This window comes from Eretmochelys imbricata, chromosome 2, assembly GCF_965152235.1.
Source record: "Eretmochelys imbricata isolate rEreImb1 chromosome 2, rEreImb1.hap1, whole genome shotgun sequence".
NCBI classification, from domain to species: Eukaryota; Metazoa; Chordata; order Testudines; family Cheloniidae; genus Eretmochelys; species Eretmochelys imbricata.
Genome location: NC_135573.1, coordinates 261,398,230 through 261,414,384, shown reverse-complemented (window position 1 = coordinate 261,414,384; position 16,155 = coordinate 261,398,230). Strand labels below are relative to the sequence as shown.

The 16,155-nt window shown below is 43.0% G+C and overlaps 1 protein-coding gene across 1 annotated transcript in view; it reads left to right on the top strand.

Annotated features, from left to right (window-relative positions):
- Nucleotides 1–16,155, top strand: part of OBSCN (obscurin, cytoskeletal calmodulin and titin-interacting RhoGEF) — a 300,816-nt gene that overhangs the window by 195,511 nt on the left and 89,150 nt on the right. The window contains exons 71-80 of the mRNA XM_077808766.1: nt 167–385; nt 1,153–1,219; nt 2,807–2,836; nt 7,258–7,295; nt 8,242–8,373; nt 9,674–9,813; nt 10,419–10,619; nt 13,206–13,288; nt 14,195–14,368; nt 15,432–15,591. Coding sequence (XP_077664892.1) covers nt 167–385; nt 1,153–1,219; nt 2,807–2,836; nt 7,258–7,295; nt 8,242–8,373; nt 9,674–9,813; nt 10,419–10,619; nt 13,206–13,288; nt 14,195–14,368; nt 15,432–15,591 — 1,244 coding nt within the window. The remainder of the gene's footprint in view (nt 1–166; nt 386–1,152; nt 1,220–2,806; nt 2,837–7,257; nt 7,296–8,241; nt 8,374–9,673; nt 9,814–10,418; nt 10,620–13,205; nt 13,289–14,194; nt 14,369–15,431; nt 15,592–16,155) is intronic.

The following is a 16,155-nucleotide window of genomic DNA, read 5'->3' as shown; positions in this document are numbered from 1 at the left end:
AAGATGCTCTAGAAGTGCAAGTATTCATTTATGATTTATTACTGTTATTGGAAATGGATCAGCAAACATGTCGAAAGTAGGATTCACTCACAATGTAGTACACAGGGTTTTAAGAAGGGAGGAACACCCGTGGGACAATTAAAGAGGTTATTGCTCTTTTCTTTAGGACATCCAGCACCCACAATTACCTGGTTGAAAGAAGAATCTCATGAAGATGTTCTGTGGATCAAACCAGAGACTCCTGGTTACAAGCTCGCCAGTTCCAACATGCATCACAGTCTAATCCTGCTGGATGTTGGAAAGGAATATAGTGGAACCTACACTTGCATTGCTACTAACAAGGCTGGACAATCCATCTGCACTGCCTCCCTAGAAGTTCTGGATGGTAAATTTTTGCAATATTACAAACACTTTCCCTATAGTATTAAACATAATATAGTGTAGATGAATGGTATCTCATCATTATAATATGTCTATAATTGCTGAATGAAGAGCAAATGTGAAAATACAATGAATTTCAACAAACTACAACTCAAGTACATACATTTCACAGAGATTTCCGGTATATCTCTATTACTTTTCTTTGATAGAAAATGATTATATGCCCCTAATATAAGAATAACGTTTACTGTCTAGGGCTTTGGTCCATGCGTCAAATTAAAAGTGTGGTAAGGTTTTGCATAAACAAAACAAGAGACTAAAGAATAATCAAGAGGGGAAAAAAAGGAAGAAAACAGGCCCCAAACATGACCTTTTTTAGGAACACTGGATTCTTCACTCTGCTAAGGCTGTTTTGCATCACATCTCTGCCTTAAAGCACCTGAGGCAGGCGAGTGGAGAATTTCTGCTGCGCAGAGAAATTCTCCACCATCTCTTGTGTCAGCCTCCTCTCCCCCACTCCCTGGTGTGAGAGGAAGGGAGGGAAGGGACATGTTAAGGGCATTCTGGGGGTGGGGCATGGCCAAGGCAGGGAGGGGCCTGGAAGAGCTCTGCTCCACCAAACCTTATTCTGCCTTGATGTAATTTAGAGCTGCAGGCCCCATCTCCACTGTACCAGGGCAGGGTTTGGCAGGGTGAGGAATCTGCCCCTCAGTGTTTAGCAAATACCTTCTTTTGGCGAAGACCCTCTGATTATAGACTCTGATCTTGCAGTGAAAGAGGCTGAAGTTCTGACCCGCGAGCGCATGATGGTGACAGATGTTATAATGACCACGCTGGGGTAAGCAAGGGCAGCGTATGTTAAGCCAGAAGAGTGTGTACAAGAGTCCTCTAGATTTCACTGAGATGGATTTACAGAATGTATTGCACTTCAGTCCCACATTTCCGATCGGATGGGAGACTGACTGAGTTCTCCAAAGATCTGGAAGTGTGTGAGTCATGGTGCTGGTTTGTTTGGGAAGGTCCCCCAGTATTCAACTAAAAGGTTTGGCCCCAGCCTGAAGCCTTAACTAGAGGGAATCTTCTGTTTGATTACAAGTGTTTAAAATCCTGACTCTAGCTCCGGAAAGCTAAATGCAAGAGGTTATTGAAAGCTCACTATTTCCAGGGACAAAATGATGCAGTGAGCTAGTGGCCTGCCTTTCACTGCAGGAAACCACTCTCCAATCCAGTCAGATTTCCTTTCGCTCCTTTTCTGATTAGGAAGACTGTCCAGTTCTCCACCAGAGCTAAAGCCTGTATCATCGCCAAAGCTTCTACGGTTAAATTCTCCTAATTCTTCACTGCCACGCGCACCCGTGGAACTGTGTGTAATCACACCTGTGCAGATTTAGTGTAAAATGCCTCTTCTGGTGTAAATGAGTGATGAATTCTGATTTGATGGTGTTTTACACTTACTTTGCACTCATTTGCAGTGGTATAAGTGGCTGTACAAGAAGCAAGGCGGTGGAGAATCAGACCCAGTATTCTGAACTAACACCTGGTGTCTCTATTTTATATTTAATTTTACTTTTGTAATAGAGGGGTAGCTGTGTTAGTCTGTATCCACAAAAACAACGCAGCGGATTCCTCGTTAATTTTGTAATAGTTTTCTTCGGAACAATGTGACTTTAGCTCCATTTCACATCTGAATATTGAGCTGTACTTAAGGTTAAGAATAAAGGATTTTTTAAAAAATTCTTAGACTTAGTTTTAGTTCATAATCCAGCCAATTCATATAGATCCCCATTCTGCAACTGCTTCGAAGACATGTTGTTAATGGGGTTTCTCACGTGGGGCAGGTACAGAATTAGACCTGTAAACAGAGTGGCCAAGAGCGTAACAAAGGTTTTCTCGTGAGATAGTTCAGCAGAGCCAAAGGATGCTGAATATGTGCAGTGGCACACTGCCAGTATCTGTGTTTTAAAGGGTAGCACTTTGCTTGCATAATGCATGAAGGTTTTTTTCGAGAGAGTCAGGAGATCTAGATTCTATTCCTAGTCCTGACATGGAATTTCTGCCTAGGCTTGGAAAACTCTCTTATGTCAAACTTTAGGAACTAAAACAGGCATCTAAACGAAAGTGTTCTGATTTTCAGAGTCAATGGTAGTTGTAGTTGCTTAGCACCTCTGAAAAACAGGTCACTTTCACTTAGAAGCCTAATTATAGACTTGGGCACCTAATTTGGGGTACTAAAGTTTGATAATGTTGGCTGTACCCGCTCTGTGCCTCAACTTTGCCATGTGTAAAATGGGGCTAATACTTTAGTTAAATACCTTAGAGGCATGTGATAATTTCTGAAGGTTTATTAGATGCTTTGAGATCCTCCAATAAAAGAGAATATGTAAGTGAGTGTATTAATAGTAACAAGTTTCTTCTTGATTGGCAGGTATGAAGACAAGGACAGAAAAGGACATGGGTAAAGTTGTATGAAAACTCTTGTTCTCGTACAGTGTGCCTCATTCACCTCCAAAGCAGGCAAAATTCACATACTCAAATTCTGAATTTCAGTTGCATAGGATTAAACATAGTAACAGCTTGAGGAAAAAAATGGATGACAGGGATCATAGAATCATAGACTTTAAGGTGAGAAGGGACCGTTATGATTGTCTAGTCCGACCTCCTGCACAACGCAGGCCACAGAATTGCACCCACCCACTCCTGTAACAAACCCCTAACCTATGTCTGAGCTATTGAAGTCTTCAAATTGTGGTTTAAAGACTTCAAGGTGCAGAGAATCCTCAAGCAAGTGACCCGTGTGTTAGGGGGCTTATTCCTTCGCCCACTTACTTCCCTGGTCCTTCTCACATGAACAGAGAGCAACAATACCCGAAATCCAAAGGTGCAAACAATTCGATGTTTATTGGGGTGAACTTCCAGCAAGCATTATTCCAGTTTCCTTCCTTAGTATCCTCCTTCCCAGCTCTGACACCACAGAGCCTTACACCTGTGTCCCTGTTCCCATTCCTGCCCTGAGCCAAACATGATTCCAATTTCCTTACCCCCATTCCCTGTTCCCATTTCTCCCTTTAGCAAAACATGATTCCAATTTCCTTACCCCCATTCCCTGTTCCCATTTCCCCCACACACACACCCACCCCCATTCCCTGTTCCCATTTTCCCCACGCCCACCCACCCCCCCCACTTCCTGATTGACTGCAGACTATATAGTAAAACTTGAGTTCTGCTTAGCTATACCTTAACCAATCACTTTCCTGAAATTTAACTAACCAATCCTAACATATTGTAACATGATTATGTAACCAATTATATCCCACCACCTTAATTAGTTTACACCCAGCAAAATTAATTATACAGCAGACAGGAACAATCACAGAACCAGACAGAGATTATACAGACAAACAATAGCAAAGTGGGAACTACAATGACAAGACAACACAGAAGCAAGGATTTCACATCCCAGCTATTGATAAGTGAGTTCTTGCCAGACAGGATGCTATCAAACTAAGTTTCCTTTTACATTTTCTAGGCACTTCCCTTTCTCTGGAGGTGATAGGAACTATCAGGACAGGATTGTATTCCTAACAGCCGAATAGCACCTTATTTCAGTGTGACTAGTTTGGAATGTGAGGATGTGACTGTTTGCTTCCCAGCTTATGGCTGCCTCTGCTGCTTAGCCAAAGGCCTTAGCCTAAGAACAGGGCCTCAGACTGTCACGGTAAGAGAAGGCCCTTACACCGGCAGACAGTGATTTTGATTCTTTCTTTTATACCTCTATCACTAGCCAAGTGATAAGAATACACCTAAATTCTTAGAGTACAGGCCTTTGCAGACAGGCCTGAATATCTATATCCTAACACCGTGCCCCACGCTGCAGAGGAAGGCAAAAACCCCTAGGTCCTCTGCCAATCTGCCTTGGAAGAAAATTCCTTCTCGACCCCAAATATGGTGATCAGCTAAACCCTGAGCATGTGGGCAAGACTCGCCAGCCAGACACCCAGGAAAGAATTCTCTGTAGTAACTCAGATCCCACCCCATCTAACATCCCATCACAGGCCATTGGGCATATTTACGCTAATAGTAAAAGATCAATTAATTGCCAAAATTAGGCTATCCCATCATACCATCCCCTCCATAAACTTATCAAGCTTAGTCTTGAAGCCAGATATGTCTTTTGCCCCCACTGCTCCCCTTGGAAGGCTGTTCCAGAACTTCACTCCTCTGATGGTTAGAAACCTTCATCTAATTTCAAGTCTAAACTTCCTAATGGCCAGTTTATATCCATTTGTTCTTGTGTCCACATTGGTACTGAGCTTAAATAATTCCTCTCCCTCCCTGGTATTTATCCCTCTGATATATTTATAGAGAGCAATCCTATCTCCCCTCAGCCTTCTTTTGGTTAGGTTAAACAAGCCAAGCTCCTTGAGTCTCCTTTCATAAGGCAGGTTTTCCATTCCTCGGATCATCCTAGTAGCCCTTCTCTGTACCTGTTCCAGTTTGAATTCATCCTTCTTAAACATGGGAGACCAGAACTGCACACAGTATTCCAGATGAGGTCTCACCAGTGCCTTGTATAACAGTACTAACACCTCCTTATCTCTACTGGAAATACCTCGCCTGATGCATCCCAAGACCGCATTAGCTTTTTTCACGGCGATATCACATTGGCGGCTCATAGTCATCCTGTGATCAACCAATACTCTGAGGTCCTTCTTCTCCTCTGTTACTTTCAACTGATGCGTCCCCAGCGTATAACAAAAATTCTTGTTGTTAATCCCTAAATGCATGACCTTGCACTTTTCACTATTAAATTTCATCCTATTACTATTACTCCAGTTTACAAGGTCATCCAGATCTTCCTGTATGATATCCTGGTCCTGCTCTGTATTGGCAATACCTCCCAGCTTTGTGTCATCCACAAACTTTATTAACACTCTCCCACTTTTGTGCCAAGGTCAGTAATAAAAAGATTAAATAAGATTGGTCCCCAAACTGATCCCGGAGGAACTCCACTAGTAACCTCCCTCCAGCCTGACAGTTCACGTTTCAGTATGACCCGTTGTAGTCTCCCCTTTAACCAGTTCCTTATCCACCTTTCAATTTTCATATTGATCCCCATCTTTTCCAATTTAGCTAATAATTCCCCATGTGGAACCATATCTACTGAAATAGAGGTAAATTAGATCCACTGCATTTCCTTTGTCTAAAAAATCTGTTACCTTGTCAAAGAAGGAGATCAGGTTGGTTTGGCACGATCTACCTTTTGTAAAACCATGTTGTATTTTGTCCCAGTTACCACTGACCTCAATGTCCTTAACGACTTTCTCATTCAAAATTTTTTCCAAGACCTCACGTACTGCAGATGTCAAACTAGCAGGCCTGTAGTTACCCAGATCACCTTTTTTCCCTTTCTTAAAAATAGGAACTATGTTAGCAATTCTCCAGTCAGACGGTACAACCGCTGAGTTTACATGGGATGACCACTAAACCGCTTGTTTACAAATTTAACTGAAACGTAATTCTCCAACTCTGCCATCTTGATCTTACATACTAGGTAGGAGAAAAATAAATACCGGTAACTAGTCATTACATTTTAAAAGGTTTACAGCTGGAATTTTTATTTAAAAGTCCTGTCTGGTACATTGGCAATAAAATTTGGTGGTTCTCAACTTAAAAATCATTCAATCAAAGGGACAATGTCAATATCTCTTGCTTGTCAAGACTATGTCCCTGATAGGCTCTGTAACTATATTTATTTCCTAGTTTTGCTTCTCCTAGTGTAAGAAGGCTCCAGCATTGCTTCCTTAAGAAAATGAAGATGTGTAATGAGTCTTAGAAAGAACCCAGGATCTGCACACCACACAACTTGGCATGATTTGACACAAATGGAAATCTCTGTCTCAGAAAGAACTGACGCTGGAAAGCAGGGGTGTTGCATGTCAGAACAGAAGTGCATTAGCAGAGCTGTGCTGTGGGAAAACCTTGCACAGTGTCTTTCCATGCGATGCTTGACTCAGCCTAGAGTTGTTGGTTTTTCACTCTCATGAACACCAACTTCATTCAGAATTTAAAATGTAGGGTTTGTTTTTTTCCTGGGCTGAGTGAATTTTGTGCTGGTGAAAGGTGTCAGACTAGCAGCCCTGCATAGTGTGAAAACTTTTTTTTTACTCACAGAATAATTACAGCACTGGCAGTGGTAGTTTACCCCCAAACTGTCCCACCAATATACTTCAATCCTGATCTGCAGGGACCTCCTCTGTGGGCAGGTCCACAGACAGTCTGCATATCCCTCAGTCCTTGGTTTCTCTATTATAACTACAAACCAGGGCAATAGTTGGCAATAGGGACATAAATTCACTGAGAGCTGGAACTGAGACTAGACTCTCATTTGACATAAGTCACTATTCAATCCTCTTTCACTCACTAATAACCTGGGCTATATTTCAACCAGTGTCCTAGAGATGAATGGTTCCATGTTCCATTACCTATACCCCGGGCAATACGGTCCTCTAAAACTCCATGTTAAAATAAGCCAATCTGTCTTGGATGGTTAGACACAACAAATCCTGTATCTTGGCAAGGGCTTAGACTAGATGACCCTTGTGGTCCCTTCTAACCTTATGATTCTATTATTCTAAACCTCATGCAAGAGGAATAACCATACCTATGCCACCCCGTTGGTTTGAGTGTGGCACTATTGTGGTTTCCATGTTCAGAGTTTATCTGTTTTAAAGTTCACATCTGGGTCCTAAATCCAGATATGCTCCAAGACCATGTGAAGAGTGAGAGGGCATCTGGTTCTGACTCATCCCTGATGTAAATAGCCCCCATGATCACACTTGTCATTTTGGCCTTTGACTCCCCCTTTCTCTTTTTCAGAGTTGGTATCTCTATCCACCCTCCTGAACCGAGGAAAGGTAGGAGAAGCCCACACATCTATAGTTAAGGTTGCCAATGTGTTTCCATTGTAACCTTCTGTTTTTAATTCCTTAGAACTTTTTGAAATTCTGACCTATCAGATTGAAATTTTTCAGGCCTGGTCTCAGGCCAAGGATGAATGATTTTGGGCGGGAAAATATACACACACATTTTTTTCATCACAAAATACTTTTGTCACCTTTTTTGGAACAATGGTTTGGTTTGGAAGGACATCAGGCTGTGCTCCAGGCAATCCTGGCCAGTCTAGCTGTGGACTCAAAAATGTACCCCAGGTTTGCACATTGAGGGTACAATTTATTTCTATGCAGAAGACCAGCATAAGGAATATTCAGCTATTGAATCCCGCATAACTCTTCAAAATAGAGTCTAAATGGAACTTAAGTGGTTTTTAGGCCTCATGCCGACTGTACAGGGGTGAATTTCAGCCTGAGGGAGGCAAGACTCCATAGGAATGCACAGGTAAAGTTCATTCCCACAAGGGAGAAGAGTTAAGGTTTTTACACCACACCGATCACCCTGGAATCTGAGCACTTGTTCTGTACAATCTTAACTCTGCCCCCTTCTGCATTATCAGCTGGTCCTTAATTATATGATCAGGACAGTGTATCATTTGTTGCATAGGTTGTATGGTCCACAGGGGATAAAGCAACCGTTCAATATTTATTTTTTATCATTACTGCTCAATGAGTGGACTCCTGCCTCAGTCACTACATGCTACCCATCCTATCCACTGAGAGGCTGTGTTCACTGTCGAGGTGGCTCTCCACTGTGTCTGTGGGGAGTTAAACTCCAAATTGTTCTTGTCTGGACACCACAGCATCACTGACATCAGTTTCAGAAGGACAAGTCAGTCATATCTGGTTCATTGGAGTGGACTTTCAGATGACATACTACAGGCTTGATAGCATGTTCTCCCTTTTCTAGGAGAGCTTGTAGAAGGTGAGGCTGAAGGTGTGTCCAGAAGTCACATTTCATTAGCTGATGTTGGAACAGAAGAATTCCTCCAGAAACTCACCTCCCATATCACAGAAATGGTGTCTGCAAAAATAAGTCAGGGTAAGTGTAACGCACACACCTTCTGGGTGTGGTGTTCTATCCCATCTAGTGGCACTGAGACCATGTAGAGAGAGAGAGAGATAAAATGAATCTGCTCTACAGGCCTGGCTAACAGCCAGTTGGCTTTCAGCTCATGCAGTAGAGGCTCATGGACTAAGCTCCAGAGGCCCAAGTTTCAGTCCCACCCGCCACCGACCGGGGTCTGCTGGCGTTACATAAGTACTTGGCAAGTGTGAATACAAAGCAGAGCAGTCAATCATCAGGTTTGGGTTGAGTTTTAAATCTCATCTATGAAACAATTGTTTTGCACATAATAACAACAATAATAATATAACACTAATAAGAGATTCATCAGGTAGAGATCAATTCCCTGACTTTTCTTTATGCTGTTTCTGGAACTTCTTTCCAGGAAAGTTAGTATCTAGAGTTGAAAAGGGACTTTTCCATACAGGCACAAACTTTCAGTTTTGTTTTAGTGAAAATACAAATTGAATAAATTTTCACGTATTTTTCAGATGTTTTACCATGCTCGTGAATTACTAGGCTAAAGAGGATTAATCCAGTGGAATAAGCATGTGTCTGAGGGGACTAGAACTCCTGAGCACTAATCTCTGCTCTGCCATTACTTGCCATGTAGCCTTGGGCACATCATTTATCCTCTCTTAATCATAGTTTCTTCACCTGTAAAATGGGGTTAATGATATTTGTGTATCTACTTCACCAGAGTGTTGTGAGGGTTAATCAGGTAGCGCTGTGAATAATATAAACCCCATGTAAGTACTAACTACTGATTATTATTACCAAAGCTATGTCGGCCAAAATTTCATTGACACAAAAACTGCTCCACACCACTCTGGCAATATAAATAGGCCTCAGAATGGCAGTAGGTTATATTTACATGCATTTTCAGGCCCCATATATATGACTAGGGAGATATAAAGTGGTCTCATGTAAATGAGAATTAGGTCCATATGAAAATTAGAATCTTTCATAGTCCTGTTGCTCTTTCAGCAGTGTTTGAATTTACAGTGATGGTATGGGCCCTCATCCTGCTGTGTTATCTCTGTACAATCCAACTGAAGTAAATCATGTAATCTCAGGGACTTCAAATGTCCAATATGCATATGCCGTCACAATTATTAACAGGAGCTTATGTACTGGATGATGCAAAAGGTCTGTCCTGGGGATATTTGATTTTGTGAAGACTTAAAAAAATCCTACGGATTTGAACCCTATTTGATTTTCACAAGAGAGCAGTCTCTCATCTGTGTACCTGTTTCCCCACTGTTCTTCATTTCAGCCACACTTCGAGTGCCAGGAGCAGACAGTGATGATGAATCTAAGACGCCATCCCCATCTCCACGCCATGGCAGATCTCGACCTTCCTCAATTGTTCAGGAGTCTTCCTCTGAATCTGAGGATGGGGATTCTAGAGGGGAGGTACAGTGCACACACGAATAAACGTCACACAAGTGTTTACTAGGCGAAAGGATTAATCATTCTGAGTAAACAAATCTAGGGTATTTTAAGGGTTTCCATCTTAAAAGGAGGTCAGTGGTTTAAGGTGAATGGTCTAATACATGGAACACAGGACTAAGGGTATAAAGTCACGCTTTTGCACGCAGTGCATGGTCTCAATCAGGTTGCGTAGGTCAATGTTTTCAATAGCTTCTGTTCATTTGGGGGTCTCAAATTTTAGTTACTCAACTTGAGACGCTCCGGGCTTGACTTTCAAGGTGCTGAGCCCTCACAGCACCAAGTAATGTCAACGGGAGCTGCAGGAATTCAGCACTTCTAAAAATCAGGGCCTGGGTATCTCAAGTTGGGCCACTCAAGTTAGTGGACTTTTCTTTTTTTTAATTCAGCCTTAACGTTTTTGAATTTCAGTTTTCCATCTGTAAAATGGAGGTAGTCATTCTCTTCTATCCTCCAGGGGTGGTGGGGATGAAGTATTTAACACTGGTAAAACGTGTTAATTGCGTGCTATTGCTATTATCAGAACCTTGCTTTCATGCACACAAATAACTCTCTTTTCATGCTTGTAGATTTTTGACATCTACATGGTCACGGCTGACTATGTGCCCATTGGAGCTGACAGGGAAGCCATCACTCTGAAAGAAGGGCAGTATGTGGAAGTCCTTGACTCTGCTCATCCTCTAAAGTGGCTAGTCAGGACCAAACCCACTAAATCCAGCCCCTCTCGGCAGGGATGGGTGTCGCCGGCTTATCTGGACAAGAAGTTAAAGGTGATCGATCTTCCTTGTTTTATTTTTTTTATGGAAACTGTTTCCTTTGCATGGTAGAGCAGTTCCCTGCTTGCCCTGGCTGTCGCTGAGTTTCCATGAGGGGCAGTTCTACTCTGAAAAGGGAGTATGTAAAAATGGCCCCTTTGTACTCATCAGCTCTGCTCCCTGTACCTAGCTAGAGTCCTGTCCTCTGACTTCAATGACAACTGTGTGTGGTTGTTGGTTTTTACTGCAATTGGCCCTGGAAACAACACAGCTACGAGGAAGTGAGCTGGTATCTAGTCTGGTTTGTGTATCATTAATAGAATTATTTACCAAAATCCAATCATATATATTTGTGTTACCCACGCCCCCCACGCCTTTCCCCAGAGGTTGTACAGGTGTCACCGAGGGCATAACTGGAAGGAAAGCGGGTCAAAAAAAGTCAGCAAAACTTTCCTCCATCAAAAATTCTGTTCCATCAAAAACAAAATGTTTTGCAGAAGCATAACAGTTTTGACTAAATTTTCACTGAGAAGGAGCCTCAGGTCCAGGATGGAATTTCTGGTCAAAACTTGAGAATGCCAATAGCCCAGAGGTAGGAGACCCAAATGAGGCAGAGCAGGGACCTGTGCATTGCTCTCCCACATCCCAGGGGAGTGCCCTAACCACTGGTCGTATTGGCTATGCTGGGGTTGCTCTGACGTAACTCATGGGCTGATTTTCCCTGCAGAAGCCCAGTGGATGGTGAATAAGAAGGAAAGAACCCAGCTTGACAGTCAGATCTCAGGTTTCAGAGTAGCAGCCGTGTTAGTCTGTATTTGCAAAAAGAAAAGGAGTACTAGTGGCACCTTAGAGACTAACCAATTTATTTGAGCATAAGCTTTCGTGAGTTACAGCTCACTTCATCGGATGCATACTGTGGAAAATACAGTGAGGAGATTTATATACACACAGAACGTGAAAAAATGGGTGTTACCATACACACTGTAAGGAGAGTGATCACTTAAGATGAGGTATTACCAGCAGGAGAGTGGGGGGGGGAGGGGAGAGAAAACCTTTTGTAGTGACAATCAAGGTGGGCCATTTCTAGCAGTTAACAGGAACGTCCGAGGAGAAGTGAGGGGGGGGGGAAATAAGCATGGGGAAATAGTTTTACTTTGTGTAATGATACATCCATTCCCAGTCTCTATTCAAGCTTAAGTTAATTGTATCAGTTTGCAAATTAATTCCAATTCAGTAGTCTCTCGATGGAGTCTGTTTTTGAAGTCTTTTTGTTTTAATATTGCGACCTTTAGGTCTGAGATTGAGTGACCAGAGAGATTGAACTGTTCTCCGACTGGTTTATGAATGTTGCATTTGCAGAGCTGGCAGTTAGAAAGGCCATGTTTTTATTTGTAAATAGAGTGGGTTTGACCAGGAGTCACAGATATAATACACTCGGCATCCTATCATGCCTTGTTACACAGTAGTTTGTCATGGTATAATGATACTTTTAAATTCTCAGCCTTCCTGCATTTGAGCAACAGTATTCCATTGCCCCCAAAGGAAACATGGGTCTCCCCAGTTTGGGATGTTTTATGCAGAGAAATAACATTGCTCGGTATTCCTTCTTCCAAACTAAGCCCTTCTTCTTGGAGACAGGCTGCCCTTGCTAATTGCCCCTTCCTGTTTTATCATCTCTGTAAGACAAGTTATCATTCCTAATAATGGTAGATTCCCCTGAGCTTCCCTGTGTTCCCAGCTACACACTTGCGTAGCCACTGCCCTCTCTTTAGCTTGTATTGCCATATACTTATTAATTTAATGTTGTTTTAAAAATGTGTGTATTAAACTAGTCTCATGAGATGTGCTATTTGCTTTTTACACCGAATTAAGGCTCCTTACAATAAGAGTCAAGAGTTCTTCAGTCTGAAATAACACATGTGCCCAGTTCAATGAAAAGATCACATGTTTGGAGCTAGAACCCCAAAGTCCGTCCATCTAGTTTCTTATATTGGCACCCCATCACCATAATCTCTGCTTCCATTATCCCTTTGGCCTTTAAGCACTTTCAGGTTAATACAGTGGTGTGTGACAGAGTATAGGTTCCCACGGAACAAATCCAGTTCAGTTGTCAGTGGAACCCAAACCAGGGACCTTCAGCACCAAAAAGCACAAACCCCTACCAGATGAGCTTCAGAGGTTAACTCCATCAGCTGTAGGTACCAGTCTGCTATTCTTGATGGGTCCAGCTACCAGAAGGCGGGCAAGATGATCCCAGACACTCAGTCACGGACATGTGGATTCATTGTTCTGTAAAACATCTTCCCTATCCTTTCTCCTCCCTCCCAGAGCCAGAAGAGTCTCCCAGTGCAAGCCCTGCCCCAAGTAACACTGTTTGAAACCCTGTTGGTGTTGCTGTCTGGCAGTGATCTACAGCTTTGTTACTGGCAGATTATTAACCTTTACAAAAATGTTTTTTTGTGGCTGTTCGTTAGGGACAGAAACAAGCTGCCTGTGACAGCACCATGCCTGAAGTTATTCTGCACACGTGCTTCAGTTAACATGATACAGGCATTCCCGCTCTGTTCCTTAGAGAACTGATGTTTCCTGTTTGTCTGTTAGTTGTCACCAGAGTGGGGCACATCGGAAGCTCCCGAGTTCCCTGGCGAATCTGTTTCAGAAGATGAATATAAAAGGAAGCTGAGGTGAGCACTTTCTGATTTGCACTGCTGCCTTTCAGGATAGTGCCATGTGAACTAACAGGGATGCTTGGGTCTGAGGCTTCTCCCAAAGGATCCTCACATTCCATTTGCGCCTCTAGGACTGTCTGATGAAAGCCCAATTTCTTTGCTGCTAAATCCCACCCGCTCCCCTCCCCCAGAGTCCCGCTAAGCTCTTGAGGCTTCCAACCTACAGCAGGGTTTAAACATTTGAATTCTAAGTCTCTACTGATTTAGGTTTGGGGGAAATGCCATGTGATCTAAACCAGCTTGGGAGCAAGATTTGTTTTCTTGTCCAACCTGCTTGTTCCTCGCATATTGTCCTATGGCTGAGTAGTTAACTCCTTGGGATTTCATAGAAGGCTCTGCGGTCCCTTCCAGTATAACTAGTTCTGCCCTGCGGGTGCTCTGGGTCATAATATAATAACATAAAGGGAGAGCTGAAGGGTAGCATATAAGGGCCATGTGCAGTGTTCCGGCACTGCCAGGGTGGTCCAACAGAGTGCTCATCTCCTTGGTAAAAATATTTACCTGTATGGCCTCTACACAGCAGCCCACACCGCAGCCTGGGGACTGTGCTGCAGTTACCCACTCTTCTTGAAATCCTCTTGTTAACTCAGACTTAACAGGGAGAAAAGCAGCCGCAGCCTCATTCTGGTTATTGGTTACATCCCTAATGCTGGGCGCTGATTTATGTAGTCTCCTCTCTGAGGGCCTGAGCCTATGAGGTGCTGAACACCCTGAGTTCTGCCTAACTTCAGGGCCAGTCGAGGTGTGCAGCACATTGCAGCTGGGGCCCTGAAGGAACAGAGCCTGCCCCTCTTGGAAATCAGCACGTCAAGAACAATATTTGTAATTGCTCTTCCCTTTGTCTGTTTGTCTTTCCTGTAGCGTCATTATTCAGGAACTGCTGAACTCTGAGGAGGAGTTTGTCAAAGATCTGCAGTTCCTCCAGACTCATCACCTCCAGTACATAGAGAGCTGTCCGGATGTTCCAGAAACTGTTGCCAGTCAGAAATCTACTATCTTCAGAAATGTCAGTGCTATTGCGAGCTTCCATTCCAGGTAGGTATTCCTGGACACGTTACCAGTGTTAGTGACAGAATTGCTTTGGTTATGAGGCATGCCGTGGAAAATGCTAAGGGGGTGGATGAGAATTTTAGGAGCCAAGAGCAAGAACACAGGAATGGGAATCAAAAAGTAGTAGTGTTAATACAATCCCAGAGTCTTGAAATTCCTCTTGTTCTGCTGAGCATTTTTTGCCCTGCTTGGCGAATTTCATTGAATAACTATAAAATTCCTATAAAATACACAGCCCCTTCTCTCAGGTGAGGTGATTCTTTAAGACTCCGACGCTGTATTTAAGGATGGAGATAGCCAGTGTAGATCCAATACCTACTTTGAATGACCCAATTGTATTCACAAAATGTGGCACATTGTTGTTTTACAGTCAAAAGGGGCCAAAAATCATGCTTGCAATGGACTTACATTCTGGCCATCCTGCAAAAGCCTTGCACACGGTCAGCACAGATTTCTCCTCCCAGCAGCCTGAGCAGAAGGGGGCATAAAATGTGCTAAAAGTTCAACCCCTCGCACAATGTTCCTTTCAAATGTAGCCAAGATACCTAGCCATCAAACTCAGCCACAGCCCCGCTCCATTGAGGAGAGATTTACCTCAGATGCAGCGCTCACAAAACAACTTCCCTTCATCCTGGCCAAATTCTTCTCTTGGTATAGAGAGAGGAGGGGAAATCTCCACTCACCCGCACATGGGAATTCAGGGACACTCAAACTGAAGCACAGGGACAGCAGGTTCCAACTCCGTGCTTCAGTCTGAGCCCCTAAGAACTTCTCTTCCTTTGTCTCCAAGCATTCCTTAAATTCAAGCCGGCCAGGAGGGTCTTCTGTCTAAATTTCAGGTGTGATTAAATTCTTGCCCAATGGCATTTAAAAGTTTACCTCTGGGTACAATTGCAGTTCTGATAACACATATCACTTCATCAAGCTGGATTAAACTGGGATAATATGTATTTAGGTGTAGCGTTCTGGTGAGGTTCTTGTCACGTCTGTGTTCTATTTTCTCTGTGCCAGCTTCTTCTCAGATGTCCCTCTTTCTCCACCTCCACAGTTCCTTCTTCCCAGAGCTGCAGAAATGTGACACTGATGACGACGTAGCTATGTGCTTCATTAAGAATGAGGAGGACTTTGATAAGTACATCCAGTACCTGGTGGGACGGATACAGGCCGAGTCTGTCATTCTCAGCAAAGCCATTCAGGAGTTCTACAAGGTAGCATATTAACCAAAGTACATGCCACACATCGGGAATGAAGCCTTGTATAACCCCACTGCTTTATGAAATGCAAAGCCCAATGGTGGGTCATACCACTGAATATCTAGGGATTCCATTGGAGTTGCATATATAATATAATATAATAGGATTATTAGATAGGTAGGAAATTATTACAAAACAGGGTTTAGTAATCTTCACAGTGGGATGAAGCTCTCATTAGTGGCAGAAAAATTCAGAGTGATATTACTGTAAAGAGCCATAGCCACATACGTGCATATTGTCAAGGAGGATCAAACCTAGGACGTTTCATTTGAAAATGCACAAGCTCCTTTAGATCTTAGTAATGATCCACCTGTTCCTGTCTTAGGCCAGCCAGTACTGGGAGTCTTAATCAATACACAGAGACTTTGCAATAATAGTTAACAGAATCTGACGAGAGCTATGGTGCCTTTAAGACGTGCACTGTATGTGGACTCAAGGGTACAATGTTAACCAGATGTCTACGGGTAGAGGAAAGAAGTGTTGCTCCTTCCCATCATATTGTGCCATTTTCTAAGCAGC